The sequence below is a fragment of the Apostichopus japonicus genome, chromosome 18 (assembly GCF_037975245.1).
Source record: "Apostichopus japonicus isolate 1M-3 chromosome 18, ASM3797524v1, whole genome shotgun sequence".
NCBI lineage: Eukaryota > Metazoa > Echinodermata > Holothuroidea > Aspidochirotida > Stichopodidae > Apostichopus > Apostichopus japonicus.
In genome coordinates, this window is record NC_092578.1 from 14,349,316 (window position 1) to 14,374,744 (window position 25,429).

A 25,429-nucleotide genomic window follows, 5' to 3' on the forward strand; every position below is an offset into this window, starting at 1 on the left:
CCACTGGGGGGGGGGGTGGGGTCTGTAGTCCTCCCTTGCAATGGTTCATTACGAAGCATCTTAAGGCTGACAAATAGGCCTTGATGTGGAGGTTAATAAAAAGGGGCGGATTTACACCCTCATACCCCTGGATGCGACCCTGCGTACCATGGGTGGATAAAAACATCACAATGTGACAAATCAAATTGTTATTTAATTCACTACAGATGTAATACATCATATTAAGAAAATATGAAAATGAAGCATTTTAAAGAAAATATAATCAAAGATGATTTACAAAAGTAGATACTCTTTACTTCTAGGTTACAAAAATTACAATTTTTTTGAAAAATAAAACTATTAATAACTATTTAGAAAACGAATTTTGAAAATATCATGATGCACAATATGGAATTTATGAAACTCTTTTTTTGTTAATCCTTTAACCATTGTTTGTTCTTCAAGCTATGTAAATATTGCTAGTTATTCAATAACTCTATAGACCTGTAAGTTGTACCTGATTGTTATTTGGTGAGGATTGGTATTTGTTTCTTTACATTTCAGAAGATACATGAATACTATTGTGGGATTAAAACATATATATATATATACATAGTTCTAATTTGCATATAGGCTTCAAGGCGAATAGAAGAACAAGCTTGGTGATTTGAGTCATAACCATCAGTATTGATCCCAGACAATCCCTCAGACAATCACTACTGATGCTAGACAATCAATTCATGATCACTCAATTTCAAACTTCAACCAGAATTTCAGAGATAATGCTCAAATCGTTTTTGTTCTTCGATGGATTTTTCCCCCTTTTCTCTTCTTAATTATAAAATTCCTAAAATTCCATAAACACACAAAAAGTCATTTGGGAAAATTTTTAGCATTTTGTTAGTAATTTTCAGGCAAAAAGAGATGTTAAAAGGACAGAGAAGAGGCTTCTGTAATATGTGAAAAAGGCATTTTTTTTTAGAATCAAGAAATGGTTGGGTATATCGATATAAATAAAAACGGAAAGTAGAATATTATTAACTTGTCTTTATTTGTTTATTTGTAAATACCAGCAAGAGATAGGACACGAGATAGGTTGGAGTACATACAGTCCTTAAAAGAATTGTCATTGTTAAGGTTGTATAAAAGGGTGGGGGGCGGGTTGTTCACCTCCACCCCTCCCCCCTGAATCTGACCTGATAATGCAGCCACATAGGAATAATCTCTGCTACACTGCATGCATACAGGTCTAATGTCCTGGAATTGATCATATATGCCTAATTAGTATCTAATAACCAAGCCATTTTAATTAAGTAAATTTTTTCTGCTCAAATTTGTTAAGATGGTACAAACGTTCATGCTGCCATTAAAAGATCTGTATAATTACACCTCACCAGAATCATGGAATGGTCGAGTTACAGACATTGTCTTGCAACACGGTCTTCAGGAGATGTTACAAGTTTAGAGTTATAGTTCGGGATACGTCTTGCTGACAACTGACAATGTTTATAAAATTTACAACAGAAAGTGCCAATCTTAATCTAATCATTTGATTAAAAACAGCTACGGATACAAGCTTTTCTACAGATGGGTTTATTAAAAGGTAAAAAATGAAGAATCTAGGAAAATAAGATTTGTACAATTCCCTGCCCCTCTGCCCCCAATTTTTGTTGTTGAAAGTTTTTGTCTTTGTTGTTGTTTTTGAATTTTTGTTTTTGTTGTTGAACATATTCTACCTGCAGAACACTCTTACTTGAGTTTGTACATTGATGACATTGTAATCTGCTAGTCTTTTAATGTTGGTTTAGTTTCTCAATTCAGTACATAAATGTTTACCACACCTTTAAGATATGTTACCTGCGTGTCACTAACTGACCAGTAGGTCTTAGGGAACTGGTGATGTAGATGTCACTAACTGACCAGTAGGTCTTAGGGAACCGGTGATGTAGATTTCTCTTAAGTACAAAGTACTAAGCACAAGTCAAAATTGCAAACTATGTAAAATTTTCGACTTATTCAAAAATAGTGAAATAACATTAGACTATAGTGGAGCTACTGACTTCCTTTGTAAGTAGGAAAAAAAGAAGAAAAACAAATTCAAAACCCCAAAATCTGCTCTTCATAACTTTTTTCTTTTCCACCATATTATTTCTTCATGTATATAATGTTGTTGTTGTTTAGAGATGCCTATCTTTAGAAGTGCACAAATGTGACTGAAAATGAAAACAGAATGAGTTTTGTTCTGGTTATTGGTGACGATTTAGGTTTGATCTGAACTTTTTCAACCTTGAGTTGCAATCATCTGGATTGATTCCCCTCCGCCCGCTGTCGAGTCAGTCTGTTTGTCACTACTAATGGTTTCCCGCGGCGTGGTATTTGCCGGTATGGTCGCTGCGGAGGAATTGCGAGGACCACCAGTTTTGTTGACCGCTTGTGGACCACGATAGTCATATGAACCGGTGTATAACTTCTCCCGCCAGAGGGTGGCAATATCCTTATTCCTCAAGCAGAAGAAAAGAAACACGAACAGGCCTTGCAGCGTGTTAAAGATGAGAAATAGAAGATTGAATATGAACTGAGCGCCCCCTATCGCCAGGAATCCAAACAGCCATGCTAGACCGAGCAGGACCGAAATGGCTACCGCATTCTGGACTCGCTTCACCAGTTCGCTTCTCTTGTCATTTTCGATCATGGACTTACGTCTTAAGGCGAGTTGTCGGACGACAAGAGTGAACAAGACGAGGTTGTAGCACAACATTAGTCCGATGAGTAACAAGACACCGATGTAAAATGTCAGCGTACCAGCGTGAGGAAAACAGCTAACGGGAAGAAATGAAAGAAAACTAAATGAAATAGAAAAACTAGTCGATATAAACATATAGCATCATCCACAACAACATTAAATCTAGAAAAATTGCAGTACAAAATGAATTTCTTAATTGTGAGATACGTAACGAATTACATATCTCACACTTAAGTTACCATTACATATCACTTGATTACGTAATTCATTACGTATCTCGCGATTATGTAATTCATTACGTATCACGCGATAACGTAATTCATTATGATCAAGCAATTGCGTAATTCATAACGTATCTCACGATTATGTAACAAATTGCGTATCTCAATCTGAGATACATAATAAATGAACTGTAATGCTTAAAATTGAACATTAATAGCAGAGGTTAAGAAAGTGAAAGCTGAGAGGATAACAATTTATAAACAATCAGGAAATACGTAATCTACTATAGAGAACATGAATATAACAAAAAACATTTAAAACAAAACAAACCAATGAATTAAATTTGATTGACATAAATGTCCCATTTGAACTTTTTTAGAATTTTCAAAATGATCAAATTTATAGACTCTTAAAGTAAAATAAAACAAAGTACTAATGAATATTTAGCTTAACATGAATGGATTGGAGAGAAATAATTCTGTTTTATTGGGTGGGGGGTGGAGTTGGGTGTGGGGGGAGGGACAAACAGAAAGTGAATATCATGGTGAAGCAATGAGCCTATACTATAAAAAAAATACCAACATCAATGTAACATACCGTATCGTCTTTATTTGTCATAGTTTGCTAAAAGCTCTGCTCCTGAAAATGGTTACGATTTATTTACAAAATATTGTTAAATTATCAACTTACTACTTCCCAGTATAATTGTTTGGTTTGAGAATAGCTGATACAATGACAACTACCAGTGGTAGACCTGAAGTGAAAAGAAAATATTAAATAAATAAATAATAGAACCGTAAGATATCACCTCATCATGATGCCTTTGCACCAAACTTCCATAGGTATGATTTACATCATTAATTGAAATTGCCACAAATTCATTTCATAAATAAGGCTTGGCTCGGCTCTAAAAGTGGTTATTCTGTGTACATTGTCAGATTCAAAAGCACCAGAGGTGCACTCTGTACAATCATGATACATGGTTAATGTCATCTCATTGACGGTTATAGAAAGCCTATAATACACATTCACAAGAGTAGAATCACAGTGGCTCAGTGGTACAGACTATAGTTCTGTGACACAAAGGTCCAGGGTTCGAATCCTACCACCCACTGATGACTTCCATAATTATTAAACCGGTCGGGAAGTGGAATTTTTCTGGTGTGTTTTTGGTCAATCTTTGTTTTTTTTGCTAAAAAAAAATTGGGGGTGGGACAAATCCAAATTTGCTGTTCTGACAACAAAACCAGTAAGACCTGGTTGTCCAAGAGAAAATTAGAAAATATCCTAAAAATTTGCCCTGAGCTCATAAAAATCATGAAAAAAATCACATGAAATAGACTTTTTGACAAAAAAAAAGGCTCCATTGTTAGTAAGCATATATTCTTCACACCTAAAGGAAGCAATATATTAAGGCAAATGATCCCAAAAAAAGTTGAAAATTTCACAAGTATAAAATCATAAAATTTCATATTACAAAACAGCGACATTTGTTATCTGTTCGAAAATCAATTGGTGTGTGAATATATATAAATATATATATATGATTAATTACACAATTTATCAAAGGAGAGAAGGGTAACAGTTAGTTGGTTAACTCGATCCTCATACTAAAAAAATTATCAAGAGGGAAATAAAGCGAGCCAAGATTTTGGCATATCAGACAAAAAAATGAGGCAGAAATATTTACCCCAAGCAACTAATGATGCTTTTCTCATGAAGTATTTGATCCCAGCATCAAACACTTTAACAAAGAGAAGGTACATGATCGTTGCCTCAACGCTCATCCAGGAGATAGAGGCGAGACAGAAGTAGTGGATGAGGGCGCCAAATATGACGCAGCCGACGTCTAGGTTTGCTCGGTTGATCCCGATCAAGAAAGACAGGTAGAGTCCGAGGAGCGCAAAGCATAGATTTATCAAGACTTGCTGTGGCCGTTTGGATCGAAGTTTCCTGAAGAGAAACAAAGTTTAAATGGTGGTTGTCGGCAGAATTTAAATTTGAAATGTCATATTACGGAACAAACTAACCACATTTGAGAACCAGTAATGTTGCTATAGCTAATATCATGGTTTTCAGAACAGGCCAAAACGTTCATGTTAATCTATTAATTGTATCAATTCCAAATTAACTTGGTCAAAACATGCTTTTTTAACAGAGATCACCCTTGGATGTCATTCAACATCTTTTGTCATTGACAAATGTTATAATTAATCTATTGTAAACATGTCATTTAAGCTTGCAAGGCCATAAATTGTCATGTTTCCCTTATTTAGCTTTGTGTTGCATCTGAGAAACAGACCTACTGGTCTGTGTATTAGACTCAGAGGTCCAGTCACTTAGATAAACTTCTTAAGAAATGTTCTGACAGTCACCCTTTAAGTTAAAGCAGAAGATAAACCAGAATTTGATATAAGGTCTCTTTGATTGTTTTAACACTAGATTGGAATAATTGACATGGTACTGATTATTAACCAGTATCAGATAAGACATGCAGTGCCAACTGGTTTTATAATTTTCTAAAGAGATAACCAAAAGAGATTTCCACAACCCACAGCAATGCAGTTTAATATGCTGACAACAATTTCAGTTTCTACTTGGTCAAACAACTTTTCAAGATAATTAAAGGGTGTGAAGACTCGCGCAAAAAGAAAGTGTTAGAAACTACCATGGATCCCAGAAATACACACACACAGCTTGCTACCGACGGTAATTAGACACTAGTGTACAGTCAGTACATACAGCTGCGGTCAATACCCACAGCTCAGTGTAGAAACGATACAGCGATGGACATCTCAGGTCCAGCTAAAGATAACAAGGTATCACGTTTCATTACTGTCTGCATTTTGTAGCGACACGAACAAAACGTCACTTGCAAGCAACGGAGAGTTATGATTTCAGATGGCCGCACACGGTTTGGGGCGAGTCTTCAATGCCTTTAAGTCACCCAAGATAAGAACCTGGGCACAAAACCACACTACTTTATGTAGTAACTGACATCCACTCTCAACCCTTCATGTGTGGTATCTGTTCTTTTGTATACTCCCTAATTTTCTAAGGGACACATGATACACAACAGACAATGGTAACACAATCATAGCCTTGACAAACAGGGTCAAACAAGAATGCATTTACTTTTTGTCAAGGAGTATATAGTAATATTTCTAATCAGGATATGAATGAGAGGGTGAAGAGGGGGGGGGGGAATGGTAAAGGTAAGGGAAAAGGTCAAGGGTCACATAAACTTACTTGATTGCCAGGAATGCTATCAAGGTGATGAGAAGAGCAACAATGGAGATCACACAACCTATGATACTCAGAACATCCAGGACAAGACTCCCTAGATCCCCTTGAATATCCTGTCATGAATAAACATTTAAATTTACATGAAGATTGGATACAGTATTTTTATTGGTCGATTAGTGCAATACTTAAGATTTCACTTGATGATTAAAAAAAAAAAGACTAGTCAGAAAACATAATTTATTAGGTTTTTTTTTCTCCATCCTTCTTTTCTATAGATTTATTTTTGAAGATTTAGTCCTTGGTATGATGGACATTTAAAAACAAAAAGATTTTGATTTCCTCTAAGTCGTGGTACTTGGAGGGAGGCATTATTTTTGTGACTTCCTTGTATAGGAGGGTCAGAGGGTCTTCCCCCAGAAGGGAAAGTCAAAGTTTAGATGTCAAATGTATTTCTGTATTTTCTGAGATATATCTAGGGTATAAATTTGGTCTATATTTAGGTGTAAACTCGAGGTTGTGCTCTAAATATTGAGGTTTGAAAAAAAGATCCCTCGGCTGAAGGTTTTCACTTGACTGATGATGGAGATTGCTCACCCACTCCCTCCCCCCTCACAAAGCCACATACCCCTATCCCACCCATTCAACCCAAATACAAACAAAAATAAAATAAAATAAATTACTGGGATCGTAATCAGCATTGTGGCAAACTGTCATACTGTCCCCTTGTAAGCTATCAACGTTATACTATGGCAAACTGTCATACTGTCCCCATGTAAGCTATCAACGTTATATTATGACAAACTGTCATACTGTCCCCTTGTAAGCTATCAACGTTATACTATGGCAAACTGTCATACTGTCCCCTTGTAAGCTATCAACGTTATACTATGGCAAACTGTCATACTGTCCCCTTGTAAGCTATCAACGTTATATTATGACAAACTGTCATAATGTCCCCTTGTAAGCTATCAACGTTATACTATGGCAAACTGTCATACTGTCCCCTTGTAAGCTATCAACGTTCATACTATGGCAAACTGTCATACTGTCCCCTTGTAAGCTATCAACGTTTATACACAAAGAGAACTACTAAATTAGCCTCACCATTAGTACGGCAAAGTTTGTCAGATGGCTACAATGGCACTCAACGAGAGGATCACCGTTCTCACCCGGACCAGATACCAATTCGCATCCCTCCGAAGACCAGTCGCCGAAACCTCCAGCCAGAGAAAAATCCCAAAACACGCACTGCCTGGTGGTGTCTGTAGTTAAGCCTTCAATCTATGAAATATGTTCAAAACCAAATCGTCCCAGCATTAAGTTATTAAATTTCTTTTATTGCATTCTTTAGTAAATATAGTCCGCCGTTCTTGATTACTACTTTCTAATTACACAAAAAGAAATGATGTATTTTCGAGAAAAACATTTGCAGTGACAATGTTAAACTTTGAGAATTTGAGAAAATGCTTCGTTCCAACATGATGTTTCTCGGAGATGTGAAAAGTGGTAACCTAAAATGTGTATGAAATTAACAAGTTCTTTTGACAATGATAATTAGATAAGAGGGAACATGTGGACTTAGTCAGTAATTTCAAAGTTAACGATATCTAATAATTTTTCACTGAAGGATGTAACAGTGCTATACATTATGTCCTATGGTTATGAATTACAGAGAGAATTCACAAAACGTTTGGACAAATTTGGGCAGAAACTTGATCTAAAGTATAATTTTCAGTAATACTTGGAAGGCATCAAAAACCTTGGTGAAATTCAAAAGCTGTTTCAAATGATCTTTCACATAGTTGCAACGCCATTTACCGGTCTAACCTCCTAGGATATTTGGTTCTTTGATTTATTTGAACTTTGACCTTTATCCTGTTGCAAGCTGAACAAACATATATTATTAAAAAAGATTGAAAAACAAATCTCAGATGTCTCAATGTAATTTTAAAATATATTTAAAATTATTAAAATTATTTATTTAAAATATATTTAAAATTATTTATTTAAAATTATAAATAAAGATTCCTGAGAAAATTTCATAAAGAAGCTTGTAGATGAGAATTCCCAAAAGAAAGGAAGGAAAACTTGATGTAAGAAAAAAAACAAAAATAATTTACGTCCTAATTCTCAAGAAGTTTGGAGATTACCAGACTATCTACTCACTGGCAGTATATGAAACCTTGTAACGACTGGATCGTTCAAGTTTGTTATCTTCTGGCCTTCAATTGTTGCTGATACAATGAGAGTCTCAACTTCCTCGTCCATCTGTGAACTGCCGTTGCTTATAAATAGATTACTGGTCCGGTAGATGACAAAAGTGAGAGGAACTGCATCCGATGGAGCTGCATTTGAAACAGACCAAGTAGTAAATGTCCATGAAACTTGCAGATTCTTAAGTAATTTTACACAAGATAAAAGAAAACTGTTAGCAAACTGCTTTATCCACTAGAGAGCCTGTGTAGGAGAATCTACTGTAAAAGTAAGTTGGCCTGACGTTTCGATCCAAGCAGGATCTTCTTCAGAGGCTAAAAAAAATGGCTAAAAAGGCTAATTTACACAAGGACGGAAAAAGTTTGCTGAAGACTTACGAGGTTTAATCCAAAATCTGCGAAAGGAAATATTATCTGGTTACTGTTCCTGCCTTTTTTCTTCACTTATAATTAACAGATTTAATGAAAGCTATACAGCACATTCACTCCCATGAAAAATGCCCCTACCGCCTAGCTGCTCATAGAAAGTGCCTGTTGTCGGTATAGTGAAATTCTTGTGATCAAGACGTCTCTATGGTGACCATATATGGAAATTATAATTATTGAAGTTTTCTCACCAAAACAAAATAATAACAACAAAAGAACCCCACACCCACTCAGTTTTAAAATTTTCAATATTTTCAATAAATTCAAGTTTATTAATAAGTATTTTACGAGTACAATTATGTCTGAAGTTTTCAGCCAGCCCAAAACTCTGATCTTCTCAATTTACATGATAAAGCAAGCTCAATTAGCCTCCCTTTTTGGAGACAAACCAATTAGCCACTACCATACGGAATAGACCAGTTCAACTTCAATATCAAGGGTCCTTCCACTTGAATGAGGCTTCTTACCATACTGGATAGCATCTAGGAGACTAGTTGGCAGGGTGATAGAGGCCTTTACATCATCCAGTATGGATGGACCAGCATCTTTGAAGACATTTATCAGGCTGTCATCCAAATCTTCCTGAATATTCCTCGTATTAGAATTGAAAAACGTCCCAAATGTGATTTCTGACAGAAAGGTATTCTGATCTGCCGTGAAAGCCCTCACGGCGATACTGTCCCTGACTTCTGTGAAGTTCAAATCTTCTGCTTGTTGGTGTAAGTTTGTCAGCTGAGTTTCCAAAGCTTGAAGGATTCTGGAAGGAGCCTCGAAAGGTGTGCTTTCGTTGTATACATTCTCGTCTAAGTCAAGAACATTATCTACAACTTCAATCACGTTTCTGGTCACCTAAAATGTCAACAAAAGTGCAGAAAGATACAGAATGATACAACCAGTGGCAGAGCTAGGGGTTTTGGTTAAGGTGGGTGCGAATGGTCCGTAGATGCGCTTTCGACGCCACAGGTTGGCGCGGAGCGTACAGACATTTCTGAGTAAACATACTTCATAGATCGCCGGAAATGACCCTTTCCTGGCCTTGCCAATTTGCAGATAAACGAAGAATAAATAGGTGTCATCGCCAACAAAATGTGACAAATGTTAATAGGTAGATGAGAGAGCAATAAAAATGTAAATAATCGCGAATAAGTAAAAAGTGGTAAAATGCTGAAAAGGGCGCCAGCAGTCCATTTGAGTCCGTCGGGGGGGGGGGGGCATCTGCCCCCTGACTGTATGGACGCTCCACCACTGGATACAACCAAATATGAATGACTGAGTGTAATAATGGGATTGTATTCTCTATTGTTCTCCCAATTTTGAAGAACGATTCATCAAAAGAGTTTAACTTAGAAAAGCTAAGAGGCTTAGTAATTCCTTGCCACATTGACATTACTGCGCGAGAATCACATTTACTGTAAACTGAGCACAGACACTTCAGTAAGGAGGATCCACATATTCAAAGTGTCAAGTTCATCCAACAATTTTTTTGTTTACAGTTTACAGACTTTGATCTCTCTTGGCATCAAGTGACCGCTTTGGAAAACAGTATAAATATTGTTCTGAATAAGGTGGATCCACATACCACGTAGTATGAAGTAAACCCAAATCTTTCACTTTTGGAGTTATCATGTTAAAAATGTTTTCAGAATTTGACCTCTGGTGAACTAAAATGACCTTTGACCACTGCAGAAAATAATGTGGTTTTTGTACTGAATTAGGTGGATCCACATACCAAGTATGGTGTAAATTCAAGCTTTAACTTTTGTATTAAAGAGTTAACAACCAAAGCATCACAAACATACACCAATGCAATCATCAAAAAGATTTCTTTGTCTTATTCCGTGAGCAAAGAATAAAAATCCTTAACATACCTCAGGCAAAGAAACGTTCAAGACAATAATCATTTCTAGAAGCTTTGCCACTGTCACCAGATCATCCCTGTCTAGATCATCCGTTTTGGTGACATCAGCCAGGTCACGTGACAAGGTTGTCACATTATCGTTAGTCACAGGGTTATCGTCGAGATACTACAGGGTATAATTATAAAAGAGGACGAGGCAGAAACTGGTCACTTCATTTAGAATATTAATCGAGTAATTTACAAAGCTTACTCAACCTCATTGGATTGTTGTCATGCAGACAGTAGTATCTGAAATCATATTCCATTTAAAACCAAAAAGTAGTGTTGGTTAATCCAATATGGATGTTCTACGTTAAAAGTTGTCACAGTGACACACAGCAAACTTATAATACACACTCTTTTAAATATGTATAGGCCTATACAGATCAGTTGGTCTCATCGTATTCACACAATTTGCTTCCAGAAAGGTAACAAGATACTTTACAATTTTAGGAGCATCTTGGAACTTTGTCTAGCTTCGACACCCTGCTCTGATCTTGCCCATGGGCTTGCAAAGGAGCCCTTGAGTGGACTCCTGGACCCCACATTTCAGCATGTGGGGATGCATGCACACTATATACACACACTTTGTGCCACCATAGATGGCACTTTCAACACTATACTGAACATTAATTGGTATGAATCCTGCATCTTTAATCTCAAATCTGCATTTGCTGTAAGAAAACCATATTAAGCAAGTCGATCATTTCCGACCAGAATGAGATTCGAACCAGCTGTGACTTCCACGAAAACATATCCAGTGCAGCTTTCTACCTGCAACTGATTTATCCAGCCCTTAGTAATACTTATACATTCATCACATAAACGGATTTTGTGGACTTCTGAATGGTGTACTATCTGAACAAAGAACTAGTGGTATTCCCACTAAGTACAAGTTGGATAACATAAGATGGAGTAGCACTGAGCTTGAACTGGTGGGGGTGGGGGTGGGGGTGGGGGTGGGGGTGGGGGTAGGGCATTGTGGCTCCTTTCAACTTATATTTTCTTCTCTGATTCACTCACTACTTACCTCTGACAAATCTTGGAGATTATGATCTTGATCATCAGCTTCCCTGTAACAATTGTTTATTTGTACTTCTTCCGCCCAAACGCTGGGGTCAACAAAGTCTCCAATGCAGGCCCTGGACGCTCTTGGTGTCCCAGCTGCATGTGACGATAAATAAGTCAAAATAAATATAAAAATAAAATAAAACTGTTAGCAAACTACCTATCCACTAAAGAGCCTGTGTAGGAGAATGTGTAAAAGTAAGTCGGCCTGACGTTTCAATCTTAGCAGGATCTTCTTCAAAGGCTAAAAGAAGGGGGGGGGGGGGGGAAGGAAGGGAAAAAAAGGGGAAAAAAAGTCAGCTCAACCAATCAATGTGACGGTGCATGCAATAAGAGTCATCAGCTATATTTTTCAAAATACTTTACACCAAGCCTAGCTAGGTTTCCTAGCGGTCTTTCAAATACTGCAGTACACTGCTGTAGGGGAACAAACTGGACCCAACACTGAAACCATGCAATGTCTACTTCCAAGTATAAAGTTAAGTCAATTTATTTCATTACAGTTGAATACAAGCCAAGGCCTAATTTGCATCTCAACACAACTTTTACAACAGTTAAAAGCATTGAATTAGACTCGCCCCAAACTCGTGCGGCCATTGTAAAATAGTTAACTTTCTGTTGCTTGCAAGTGAAGTTTTCTTCTTGTCACTACAAAATGCAGACAGTAATGAAACCTGATACCTTGTTATCTTTAGCTGGACCTGAGATGTCTATCGCTGTATCGTTTGCACTGTGCTGTGGGTATTGACAGCAGCTGTATGTATTGACTGTACACTAGTGTCTAATTACCGACAGTATAGCAAGCTGTGTGTGTATTTTCTGGGATCGATAATGGTGTCTAACACTTCTGTTACACCTCATTCGAAACTAGGTCAGATTACTGGGATTAGATGTTCCTTTTTGCGCAAGTCTTTACACCCTTTCACCCCTGGTCACACACCCAACACACCCTACACACCCCACGCACCCACAATTTTAAACACTGTCTTCTGGCGGGGCACTACAGTGCTCCACATCAACGTGTCCACTGGGGGACTTCCCATAAAGCAAGCGCAGCCTCAAACAAGTGCATGCAAATACAGTTACAAGCTTCTTGGCAGCTAGGTCCCTATATTTCTACACTTGGGTAAAAGAGAGGCAATGAAGATAAAAGTGCTAAGGACACAACGATCAACACAATGATCTGGCCAGGACTTGAAGTAATGATCTGGCAAGGACTTGAAGTAATGATCTGGCCAGGACTTAAAGTAATGATCTGACCAGGACTTGAAGTAATGATCTGGCCAGGACTTGAAGTAATAATCTGGCCAGGACTTGAAGTAATGATCTGGCCAGGATTTGAAGTAATGATCTGGCCAGGACTTGAAGTAATGATCTGGCCAGGACTTGAAGTAATAATCTGGCCAGGACTTGAAGTAATGATCTGGCCAGGACTTGAAGTAATGATCTGGCCAGGACTTGAAGTAATGATCTGGCCAGGACCTGAAGTAAGATCTGGCCAGGACTTGAAGTAATGATCTGGCAAGGACTTGAAGTAATGATCTGGCCAGGACTTGAAGTAATGATCTGGCCAGGACTTGGAGTAATGATCTGGCCAGGACTTGAAGTAATGATCTGGCCAGGACTTGAAGTAATGATCTGGCCAGGACTTGAAGTAATGATCTGGCCAGGACTTGAAGTAATGATCTGGCCAGGACTTGAAGTAATGATCTGGCCAGGACTTGAAGTAATGATCTGGCCAGGACTTGAAGTAATGATCTGGCCAGGACTTGGAGTAATGATCTGGCCAAGACTTGAAGTAACGATCTGGAAAGGACTTGAAGTAATCATCTGGCCAGGACTTGAAGTAATGATCTGGCAAGGACTTGAAGCTGCAATCCATAGACCGCAAGCCATTACCTTTTAGCCATTTAACCACGACGCCTGCTCTTATAGGAGTTTGCTCACACAATAGAAATAGATATTTTCCTTGTCCTCTTCAGACTTTCAGGTTCACACACCCATGTATTATACTATTGAAAGAATGTTGAGAAAAACTTTTTGGAAACAGTCAAGAACATCCATGTGTTTAGTTAAAACAATACTTTTTTCACAGCTATTGTGCCATTAACTATGTTTCGAATGCAAATGATTTTGTCACGATTGATACTTTGCTCTCACCTTCACTAGTATAGATGGGACAAACTTCGACTGAATCGATCCTCTGAGCAATGTTAACATCATTAAATGTTAGCTGACCAGCTAAAGTATTGTTCACAGTCTCCTTTGCACAGAAAGCTTCAAAAGGAAAGACAAACAAGAAGGAAAATTAGAACAGAAACCGGTTCTTAAACAGTCAACACATACAGACAAACTGCATAAAAATACCAAAGGCTCGCGACACTGATTCCAGACACAAACACACATTCCTTGAAAACAAGTGGGGATAATTTCCTAGTGCTAATACCACTCTGTAATGTCATCACATATCATGCTTTAAAACACACGTACTGACAGTACAAACAGTTCCTAACCTTTATATGATAGAAACACAATGCATGATATTCATACTGCTCATACTGACAGTACGAGTGCTCTGAAAGCAGGATATGACAGTACAGGAAAAATAGCATCTGAAGTGGTTTTCACGATACCAGTAATTTTCTGCCCTGCAGCGAGATTTCTGGTGACACAACAGGGCGTATAGCTCAGAAAAGAATAATACACATGGAAACCTTATCTGTTTTATGTGTAGTCCACTGTTATCACCATGACAATGATGAGAATACGGAAAAATGGCGAAGAAAGCCTTACAGTAAATTTGTGGGACACAAATTGGAAGCTTTTATGAATTGTATTAAATAAAAAACTTTTAATAACTTGATGATAAAGAGTAGTAATTTGGTTTTAACAAATTAGTTCAAATATCTAAGTGATTGGCCATTATAGAATATATGAATTAAATATTTGCATTGTTTGGTCTGAGTGATAAAATGCAAACTGTAGCTTTAGAAGAGAGTTTTATCAGTTGTTTATTTAATTGTGAATTTAATCCACCAACTGGTCAGCACATGTAAACTGGACATTGCGTTACAGAACGTTACATAACAGAACCCAAAACCAGGAAGCGAGTCTAGAAAGAATTTTTTTTCTCAAGAAATCACTAAATTCACGACATATATCAGGAAAAAATAATGTTCGGTATTAAAGGTAGTCTGTAAGCAGAGAAGGACAGCTACAAAGATTTCTAAGAAAGCTCAAGGGCTCAAGGTTTTTCCCGGAGGACACTTACATGAACATTTACCCTACAGGATCTCATCCTGCCAGAATTTATGGACTGCCTAAAACTCACAAATGTACTAACAACAATTCATTTCCTACTTTTCGTCCTATTGTTTCAAGTATTGGTACTTATAATTATAATTTGGCAAAGTTTTTGAGTGATCTTATATCTCCCAACATTTGTCTCGATTATTGCACTCAGGATTCTTTCTCTTTTGTCCAGGAAATTACATCTATGGACATATCTGATCATTACATGGTATCATACGATGTAGTTAGTTTATTTACCAACATCCCACTTTCTGAAACTGTTGATATTGCAATCGATGCCATAATGTATAACAATCCAGGCATTGGTATTGAAAGGCGGGATCTCCAGAAACTATTCATGTTTGCTACCTCACAAACGCATTTTTTATTCAATGGTAATTACTATGATCAAGTGGACGGTGTGGCAATGGGTTCACCATTAGCACCGGTGTTGGCAAATCTCTTCATGGGTCATTTGGAGAAACAATTTCTGAATAATTCATCTGCCCCATTCAAACCTTATCACTACCGCAGATATGTTGACGATATTTTCTGTCTTTTCCGAAATGAGGGTGAAGCCATCGATTTCCTTCAATTTATCAATACTCGGCACCCTAACATAAAATTCACTATTGAGAAGCAAAAAGACAGTACGCTACCATTTTTGGATGTGCTTGTCAGCAACACTGGTCATTGCAATACTTCCGTTTATCATAAACCTACGTACTCAGGGTTACTAACCAATTTTTTCAGTTTCATTCCGTTTTCTTACAAAATTGGTCTCATTAAAACGTTAGTGGATAGAATGTACAAGGTCAACAACTCTTGGAAAGGATTTGACCTCGACCTAAAAGGACTTATATCCACACTCGGCAAAAATCAGTTCCCCTCTCACTTAATTGACAAAGTTGTGAAATCGTATTTACAAAACAAGGTGTCACCGAAAAATATCATTGACCCGGTTTCTCACAATACCAGATTTTACAAGCTCCCGTACATTGGTAATTTCTCTGGTCATGCTCAGAACAAAGTCAGACAGTTGATCAAATCGCATTGTACAGACATTGATGTCAAATTAGTGTTTATCTCATTTAAAGTTCGAAATATGTGTGTAGTAAAAGACATGATTCCATCATACCTTAAATCTCGTGTGGTCTATAAATTCATCTGCACAAGCTGTAATGCTTGTTATATAGGGGAAACCCATAGGCACCTTTCTACACGGATTTCTGAGCATTTAAAAAACCGATAAGAATTCACATATTTACAAACACTTAGCTAAATTTCCCAACTGTAAGCGACTATGTGACAACAACTCATTCAAAATTATCGACTCCGCTCCCACTAAACTCCAGCTTAGGATCAAAGAAAGTCTACATATCAATTGGGATAAACCTAATCTCAACAAGCAGCTTGACTGTCCAGTGTTATCTTTGTTGAGTTAATCTACTTTTCCTTGTGTGTTATTGCTAGTGTACATTTGTCTGCTATTACTTGTTCATTTTGCGTATGTAACCTGATGATGAAAGTCGCTACTTTCGAAACATGTCGTTCTTTTTGTATCAATTTTGGTAAATAGATGTATAAGTTAAAGTCTGTGGTGTTTTCAATTTATATATATATATATATATATATATATATATATATATATATATATATATATAGATAGATATAGATTTATATATATATATATATATAAATATATATACATAGGCGTACGAGGCGGGGGGGCAGAGGGGGCAGACTGCCCCCCCAAATTTCCAGTGAACAAGAAATTCGGGCAAAAGTCCTGAAAAATTCGGGCAGCCTAAGAGGAGAAAAAAAATATATATATATACATTTTTTTTTCTCCTCTTAGGCTGCCCGAATTTTCAGGACTTTTGCCCGAATTTCTTGTCCTCTGGAAATATATATATAAATATGCAGTAGCTTGCCCGAATCTTTTTCAAATTTTTGCCCGACAATTCCATGATTTTCTTTATTTAGCATCATGATGCCCGAATATTTCCGTGTAGCACCACCGTAAGCGCAGTTCATCTGGGCTACCACGCTTTTTGCATGCTTTTTTTCTAACTAGTCAATTGTATACCTGGACCAAGGGCGGCGGAACCGGGGGGGGGGGGCACAGGGGGAACGTGTCCCCCCACTTTACCTCAGGTTAAAAATATGCCTTTTTTCACATACAAATTTAGGTGCCTCAAGTTAGCAAGAGGCCAGGGAACCAGAATGAACACTCGGGAAGGGCCGTTTCCGGCCATCTAAGGGGTTTGTAAAACCAAAAATTTTCTAGTACGCTCCGCGCCAACCGATGGTGGCGCTCCGCTCAGATAGTCGTGCATACAACTTTGCAAATCCTGACTAAGCCCGTGACTTTTAATGAATTTCTGTGGGTCAAACTCAAAGCTATTTCAAATGGAAAAAAATTGTTAAGATATTAACAGGAAAAAAAAATCTTATTCGGAAGACTCCTACATTAGCAACTAACATGATTTCACCTCATTTTGTCTCAAAAGAAAACGTGTTCCTTGTTTCCCAATTTGCGCATTGGATATTGCAGTGCTAGTATCCATATTTTTTTTTTTTGGGGGGGGGGCGTTGATGGAGTGATGACGGTAAACACAAATAAGATAATACAATAAGAGTTATAAAGGGTACTAAATATAAGGCTGCATTAGTCCAATCGAGTTTCTGCAAAGTGACCTTTGATGTCGGTGCCCCCCCCCCCCCAGATTAAAAGTGCTTCCGCCGCCCTTGACCTGGACATCCCGACATGAGTGTATATAAGAAACATTTTCTTTTTCATGGATGGTGGGGGGGGGAGGGGAGTGCCTACAAGCCTAAAAGTACAGGTTTATCATATTCTTTGTTTTATTTTATACGTTTTTGTGAGACAAATTGCAGTCTCACCCGACACAGCGACATTATCCCGCCTGTATGTTTTTCTGGCGGTAGCTGAGTACTGTGTTAAAATAATAAATAAGGTAACTAAATAGGAGCTTAAAAAATATACTGTCCCATTTTTCCCCTTCAAAGTGATGTTACCATTTTTTCTTCTTCTAATTTACCAAATTTTGGGGAAGTGTAAATTTCTAAAACGTGAGATTATAAAATAAAGAATGTTTAGATGCAACTTGCAAGGCTTCAGAAGTGCCGTTTCCGGCAATCTGAGAGGCATTGTTTGCCAAAAATTTTCTTGTACGCTACGCGCCAACCGATGGTGGCGCTCCGCTTAGATAGTGTCACGGGAACTTTCGGGCACAAAAAGTTCTGCCCCCCCAAACTGAAATGGTCCCGTACGCCTATGTATATATATATATATATATATATATATATATATATATATATATATATATAGCACTGGATTGGTATTTACGTTTACTTCTCCAAGTTGGTGCTTAGGTTTACCTGAGGTGAAATGATTGGATCAACTTGAAATTTTACATCAGTATACCTTATGGTACTAGGACTGCATATCAGTCGTTATAAGTTGCTACCTACTTTTTGGGTCATTTGGCAAGGAAAAATCCAATTGGTCAAACCCTTACGGTAAACCTAAGTCTTGCTCTCAAAGTATATCCCCCAGTTGGTATATAAGTTGACCTGACGTACAGGCATCCGTAGTTTTCTTGACAGCGGCAGTAGCCTGTATTCAGTGTATACGTTCTACACTGTGTACACTGTATACGCCAGGGCTAACGCATACCCGTAGGCTGCATTGCTTGCAACCCAATAACAGTTTCGGCTAATATTAGATGATGTGTAGTATCTGTTCCCTCTCGATGCAAGGGCACTGGGCTTGAGATCGGGTCAGTCGTTCGCCGGGTAGTTTGGTTTTCGTGCCCAGGTTCTTTCCTTGTTGACTTTTTCTTAAAAAAGTACCGTTAACACGAAAACGTCTCACCAACAACTTCAGGTAAGGTCCATGAGATTAGTCAATAAAGTTTGGTGATATTAATAACGTTGATATTATAACGTTGTTGCATACGCCTTCACGTTATTTGTTCATACCCATATTTCAATAGTCTAGCTTGTAGCCTAAAACTTGTAAGGCCTAGCCTACGTTCGGCTGTAGCCTAGGGCCATAGTCCAAGTCCTAACAATACCTTAGCATTGGGTCAAGGGTAAACTGGTCTGTAGTTTGAGCTACAAATTAATACCAACTGCCAGAGAAATTAGATTTCAAGTAGGTCAGCTTAACTTCTTAGCCTACTGTGCATGTATGTATCATATATGGCCTTAGATTTTGCTGGACAATTATGTTACTGTACATTGCCCTAATCATGACCAAATACTGTAGCATGGTGGGCTTATAATTGACGCACTTAAGGATTTGATCAATGATATCTATCAATGAAAAATCCAAATTACTCAACTGTATGTGTTTTTCATATGTGTAGTTCCTCAGAAATGTTCTGATCTCAAAATATTTAAGGTTCTGTGCTTATGCACCGTACAATTGAGCAGAATTTGACCACAAAATGTCTGCCGTGTCAAGTTCTTTCATACCCCTAAATTGACACATTCGTCGATAAGCTAACTGTAGTGTAGGCCTTAGTATACATCCATTGACTTTAGATGCTGTTTGCTATGCTCTGAGCCACTAAGCTTTGACAGGTCATGTCCCAGAGAGTAGTGTTTTCATATTGAGGTAATGTTGGGTATTTTAAGGGTGTAAGATTTCCAAATGGCCAAAAAACGTGCAAAACTGGGGGGGGGGGGGAGGGTGTTAAAAGCTTAAAAAATACCACAATTTGGTCAGCAAATACCTCAAATGGATTCAAACTCATGAAATATGTAATTCTGTTTGACTGCAAAAAAGTTTAGGTGGCCTGCTGCATCGTTGCTAGTAATAATGCGTCAATTACGGAGGTGCGTCAATTATGAAGCCTTTACTATACTGTACAGTAGCTATGCCTAGATTATTAGAGACTGAAGTCACCATGCAAATGTAACTTACAAGTAGCCTGTATTGAATAAGAGATGCTATAATTGTTAGAACTTTTCAAAAGGTTCTTGGAAGTCTTTACTCTCCAAAATATTCTCAGACATTCTAAACACCACTGTACTGTAAGATGTCTGAATATCCCAGTGAGGGTATCAATAAAAACAGTTAAAGGATATATCACTAGAAAATCCAGCATCAAATTTGGGCCAATGCAGAATACCTTTAATCTAAATCTCTCAAGTGATGCATTGTGTTTCAAGTGTCTTATTTATAACTAGCCAAAATTTGTACAAAATAACAATGCCATGCATCCAAAAGGTTATTGAGTCAGTACATTTCCATAATGTAACTATTACAAAAGCTGAGTGCACCTAATTAAAAGTTAACATCCTCCAAAAATCTATATAACACAAAAATTTGATAAAGCCTTCTATCCCTTCCCTTGCATATACTGTAAGTCATTTTGTTAAGTCTATTTAGATCCATAAGTAATACCAAGTTGACTAAATGTGCAATATTCAGTGTTAAAGATCTGAGCTCTGTATTGCCCAAAATATATTGGAGAGAAGTGTACAATAAAAATTGAAATAATGCACATCTACACTCTGACCATTTGATATTTATTTGATTGGCACTGTTAATGTTTTCTCAGACAAATTTGATGATCAACATTCTCAATCTCAAGATGAATGACAACATCCCACTATCCAAAGGAATAACACTGTACGATGAAGCTGCCATGCAGTGAAAAAGTCAATGTTGGAACGGTAGCAATCATAGCTAGAGCACAGATGCCGTCTGGGACAAACTGATGGGGTGACCTACTGCATCATTGACAGCAAAACGGAAGATATTTTCTGAATTAACCAAAAAGTAAGTTAATATTCTGTAGGTTTGACATCGCATCAACTTGATTCCATAGGACTCTATTATCTCAAATACGAGTAACAACTGAGGTAATTTATTCCAAAGTTATGGAATGAAGAAAGAAACAATCAGAAGGGATGAAAACTTGTGTATATCTGGTTAATGTGGTGGTATCTTTTACTCTATCTCCATAGTATTTAACTACACTAGAACTATATCCACTCACTGGTTTTTAATCTTAAAGGTCAATGCAAGACAACACCAAATTGTCAGGCTAGGTCCACATAAAATGTACATGCATATTTAAATTTTGAAATCTTTACAATTGGTAAAGCTTGAATGACATGCAACTTTTAATAGCACTTGCTATGGTAGGGAGCTGTTTCAGCTCCAATTGAATGCATGGCTGCATAAATAAAATGTGTAATGTTGTATACAAGGCAAGATGAATCAAGAATTAATGGGAACAAAATGGGATGGATAAACGAATTGAAATTTACAGTGAAAATAGTATATATGAAAGGTTGTGAGATGATTAAAATATTGGCTGAATTACAGGAGATTTAGTTTTGTAAAGCAGTTCATTGTTTTCATAATTTGTAGAGTGTGAGGTCATGTGAGGTCTAATCGGTAATCGCAAAACATTCCAAGCTATATTGCGCGTGCTATAATTGGGACCAAATCAGCATATCTTTAAGAGAAAGCTTTTCTTTTTGTACCAACAGATGGATAGATCTACAGGCTAATACAGCAAAGGATATGCTCTAATTAGAAATGCCAGGCAAGATTATCACACAGTTTACAGTGGGGTGAATACAATCATCAACCAAGCTTTTCATCATGCTGTACATAGTGGTATACAGTAGCTCCTTGTTGGGCTTATCAATTAAAAGCTTGCATAGAAGCCGATGCCAAGCAAAGCAAAAGTATGTCCTGTAAATCGCGAAGTAGATTCACACATCTCATGTATATCCTCTGGGACACATCACATCTTTCAATGGAGTTAGGAAGTTGCTGGGAGTAGTTGTTGGATTGGCACAGTAATGTAGTATTTGCTTCACATAAATGCAGAGCAGTAACAGAAAACTAACTAGTTCCAGGATATGTTACACTGTTACACCATATAAAAGATAGAGGAAATTAATATTATAAGCTTCAAGCAGACAGAACCAAGAGAATGCAGACCAGTCTTCATGGGAAGTCTTCTACATATTTAACTGTATAAATGGACTCATTCTTTTGCAATGTACTTCTTGAAATATTTTAGTTTGGTGACATTGTGGCACTACATGTTTTTGTAAGTATTAGGGAACATTTGCAGCTGCTTGTCAAGAACATGGAACTTGTTATACAACTGAAGTGGTCCTGATGCTTAAGTGTTGAGGTTACTGGATATTTTGCTGCCTTACCTTGCTTTAACTGTTCTTAAATGCATTTCTCATGTTTTAAGATGTTTTAATTTTGTATTCCAAGCATTGACAGGGTTCGCAGGTTTCTTCCGGGGGTGGAAAAAACCGCGGAATAAACCGCGGTTTTTTCCACCCGGAAGAAATAGGTTTCTTCCAGTTTCTTCCGGACAAAACGGAAGAAACTCATTTTTGGGGAAAAACTGTTGATAAAGTTTCATAACAACCTGGAATGATTTCTATTTATGTAATAAATGGACAAGAAGCACTATAGTGTTATCTATGTAGTCTATATCTAGGTTTGGAGCACATGACCTGCTTCCAGCACATACTGTACACAATATAGTACTAGGCTACTTGCATCGGACAATTCAGGGAACAACTATGGGCAAACAATATTTTGCAGACCAGAATGGTCCTGATCATAACCCAGTTCTTAGTTAAAACTAGTTTCTGAGTGGCGGGGCAAGTGTTCCCTGGAAACTAGTGTAGGCCTACTACAATGCACCCTCATTACTACAATTACATTGACCACTGTGGCTATATTTTGTGGAGATTGAACTCAAGACATGAGGGTTACAGATTCGACTGGAAGTTGTAGTGTGAAATGAGGGCTGGCTCGTGGCCAGCTGTGGTTAAAGGGTGTGTAGACTCACGCAAAAAGAAACGTATAATGCCGGTAATCTGACCTAGTTTCGAATGAGGTGTAACAGAAGTGTTAGACACCACCATCGATCACAGAAAATACACACACAGCCTGCTACCATCGGTAATTATACACTAGTATAGTCAGTACATACAGCTGCGATCAGTACCAACAGCACAGTCTATACAAACAATGCAGAGATGGACATCTCAGGTCCAGCTAAAGATAACAAGGTATCACGTTTCATTGCTGTAGTGACACAAACAAAACATCACTTGCAAGCAACGGAAAGTTAACTTTTCAGATGGCCGCACACGGTTTGAGGCGAGTCTTCAATGTCTTTAATTGTGGATGTTTGTTCTTTTTGCTGTTGGGATGACAAGTCCTCCTGTTAACTACAAGTTGTAATTTAGGGAGTTAGAGAAATTAAGCTGTTGCCTAAATCTAACAGATATTGTTCGGCTATTTTCTTGGTGTTCATTGCATTAAATCCTCAGTGCATGGGCCAATCCAGGTTAATCATTCATACAGTATGGCCAGTTATGCAATTCTGGTTGATGGGGGGATCCCGAGATGATAAGTAGTCCTTCAATATTGTGATTTATAAGCAAACATCTTTTGGTGTAGAAAAACAACCAAAAATTATAATAAAAACAAAAATATCATATTTTGATGGCTTCAATGGTATGCATTTCAGTCAGATGATGGTGAACTATTTGTCTCTTTATCATGTATGTGGGTTGTGCTGCCTATATGCCAATTTTCACAGTTTCTTCCAGTTTCTTCCGGTTTCTTCCAGTTTCTTCCGGAAGAAACTGGAAGAAACCTGGAAGAAACAGGTTTCTTCCAGTTTCTTCCACGTCCCCGGAAGAAATAGGTTTCTTCCGGAAGAAACTGAACCCTGCCAAGCAAGATCAGCAAGCCATAGTACAGTAATTTTAAACAACCACCACACAGATACTTGTGCAGGACTAAGGGTATTTGTTAAGCAGATTACTATTATATAAATCTTTCAAACTTTTATCCCACAAAATCTCCAGGGGTACACTGCATTGTTTCTGAACCACACTTTCACAATTCTACAAGTGGGGTTCAGGGGTTATGCTATGGGAAAAGTTTACAATGTTAGGCCTGACTTAATTACTGAAAGCTTTTGGTCTTTTATTACACCAAGAACCAGTTTATTCTTTTAACAAAATTAAATTTTTTCCCCTCAAAATTGAGGGGAGTGAATACAACAAAGGCACATGCAACTAGCACCAATGTCATGGAAACCTAGTGCAGCCCAATGAAACATACTGTAAAACCACAACATTTGTAACTATAGGTATGAAATTGTGCAATCCAGGGGTATTGTGTATAATTTTGTCCCTCCAAGCATGGAAACTCCATGATATTGTGGTAATTTGCATTGGTTACGGTATTAGATACAGCCTATACTGGTAAGTCTAGATAAATACTTGAGGTATAAGTTAGTTCCCAAAATGTTTCTCATGTATGAGAGAGGTCAGTAAATTGAGGTCATGAAATAGTGCAAGTATCCTGGTTTATGTGAAATAAATCTTGTGGAAAATATAAACTGGGATTGAAAATACAATCAACTGCTTGAATATGATTGTACAATTTTTATTGTGTCTCGTCTTTTAATATCATGCTAATCTCCACTACTGTATGTATTTGGTAATAAGCCAGATTTCTGGGTAAAAGTTTAAAAAAAAACAAATCTTCAACAATTTTTGATGAATTTTAAGCAATCACATTCACTGCCTCTATCTCTGTTTACGTTTTGAGTCAGCAACACAGTATACTCTACAGTAGTGTACAGAAAGGGACACTTTCTGATGTATTCCTGATCAATTGAAAATTGTTTGTTGTTTGACTGTTTGTAGCAGTATTCCTCGGAGGAGTGAAAAAAATAAACATACAGTGAACAGTTGCAACTGCGCATTCATTTATACATTACTTAAATTATGTTCTGATGCAATTCATGTAACATTCACTGTCGATTTTAGTTCAAAACTGCCAGTATACCATTAGTTCCTGAGCCATAATTTTTTTGCTTTAAAAATCTGGCTTTGAGGGTATAGTATTTTGTCAAAAACATAAAAGTGGAGGGGCTGCTTATCATCATTCCCTGAACAGGCTTTACCCAATTTGTTAACTATAATGGTAACATATCAAAATGTCTGGGGACTTTCCACAGTGCTGACAATTTTCAAATATTTCCATGGTTCCACCAGGGATGCTAGAGATGGACAAACAACATTTGAGCTTTCTTTAACGGTTGTTTCGTGCCGACATTAATACTGTTTTGGTCCAATACTAATACCTAAATAAGGTGACAGGACAAAGTCCCCCTAGGACAAAATCCCCCAGAGCCAAAATCCCCTTGGACAAAATCCCCCTAGGACAAAATCCACCCAAGCCAAAATCTCCCCAAGGTATAAAAAATCCCATCAATTCTTTACAAAAATGCGTCA

General features: G+C 37.5%; 2 protein-coding genes and 2 long non-coding RNA genes across 5 annotated transcripts in view; 3 read left to right on the forward strand and 1 right to left on the reverse strand.

The window, feature by feature from the left end:
- The window catches only part of LOC139958476 (uncharacterized), a 324,735-nt gene that overhangs the window by 237,736 nt on the left and 61,570 nt on the right, over positions 1–25,429 (forward strand). The gene's annotated exons all lie outside the window — the stretch shown is intronic.
- LOC139958443 (uncharacterized) overlaps positions 186–25,429 on the reverse strand; it is an 81,696-nt gene continuing 56,452 nt past the window's right edge. The window contains exons 11-20 of the mRNA XM_071955526.1: positions 13,955–14,071; positions 11,757–11,890; positions 10,698–10,853; positions 9,297–9,678; positions 8,357–8,535; positions 7,295–7,471; positions 6,194–6,303; positions 4,635–4,897; positions 3,635–3,698; positions 186–2,798 (exon numbers count right to left, since the gene is read on the reverse strand). Of these exons, the coding sequence (XP_071811627.1) occupies positions 2,261–2,798; positions 3,635–3,698; positions 4,635–4,897; positions 6,194–6,303; positions 7,295–7,471; positions 8,357–8,535; positions 9,297–9,678; positions 10,698–10,853; positions 11,757–11,890; positions 13,955–14,071 (2,120 nt within the window). The 3' untranslated portion in view covers positions 186–2,260. The remainder of the gene's footprint in view (positions 2,799–3,634; positions 3,699–4,634; positions 4,898–6,193; positions 6,304–7,294; positions 7,472–8,356; positions 8,536–9,296; positions 9,679–10,697; positions 10,854–11,756; positions 11,891–13,954; positions 14,072–25,429) is intronic.
- LOC139958455 (uncharacterized) lies at positions 15,056–16,688 on the forward strand. The gene has a single exon (XM_071955545.1). It carries the CDS (start codon positions 15,066–15,068, stop codon positions 16,335–16,337), a length of 1,272 nt encoding a protein of 423 aa, XP_071811646.1. The 5' UTR covers positions 15,056–15,065; the 3' UTR covers positions 16,338–16,688.
- LOC139958470 (uncharacterized) lies at positions 17,912–24,559 on the forward strand. 2 transcript variants are annotated; one of them, XR_011789797.1, is made up of 3 exons: positions 17,992–18,998; positions 20,683–20,903; positions 21,623–24,559. It is a non-coding gene; the product is annotated as an uncharacterized lncRNA (long non-coding RNA). The 2 variants fall into 2 exon arrangements; XR_011789796.1 differs by having other exon boundaries at positions 17,912–20,903.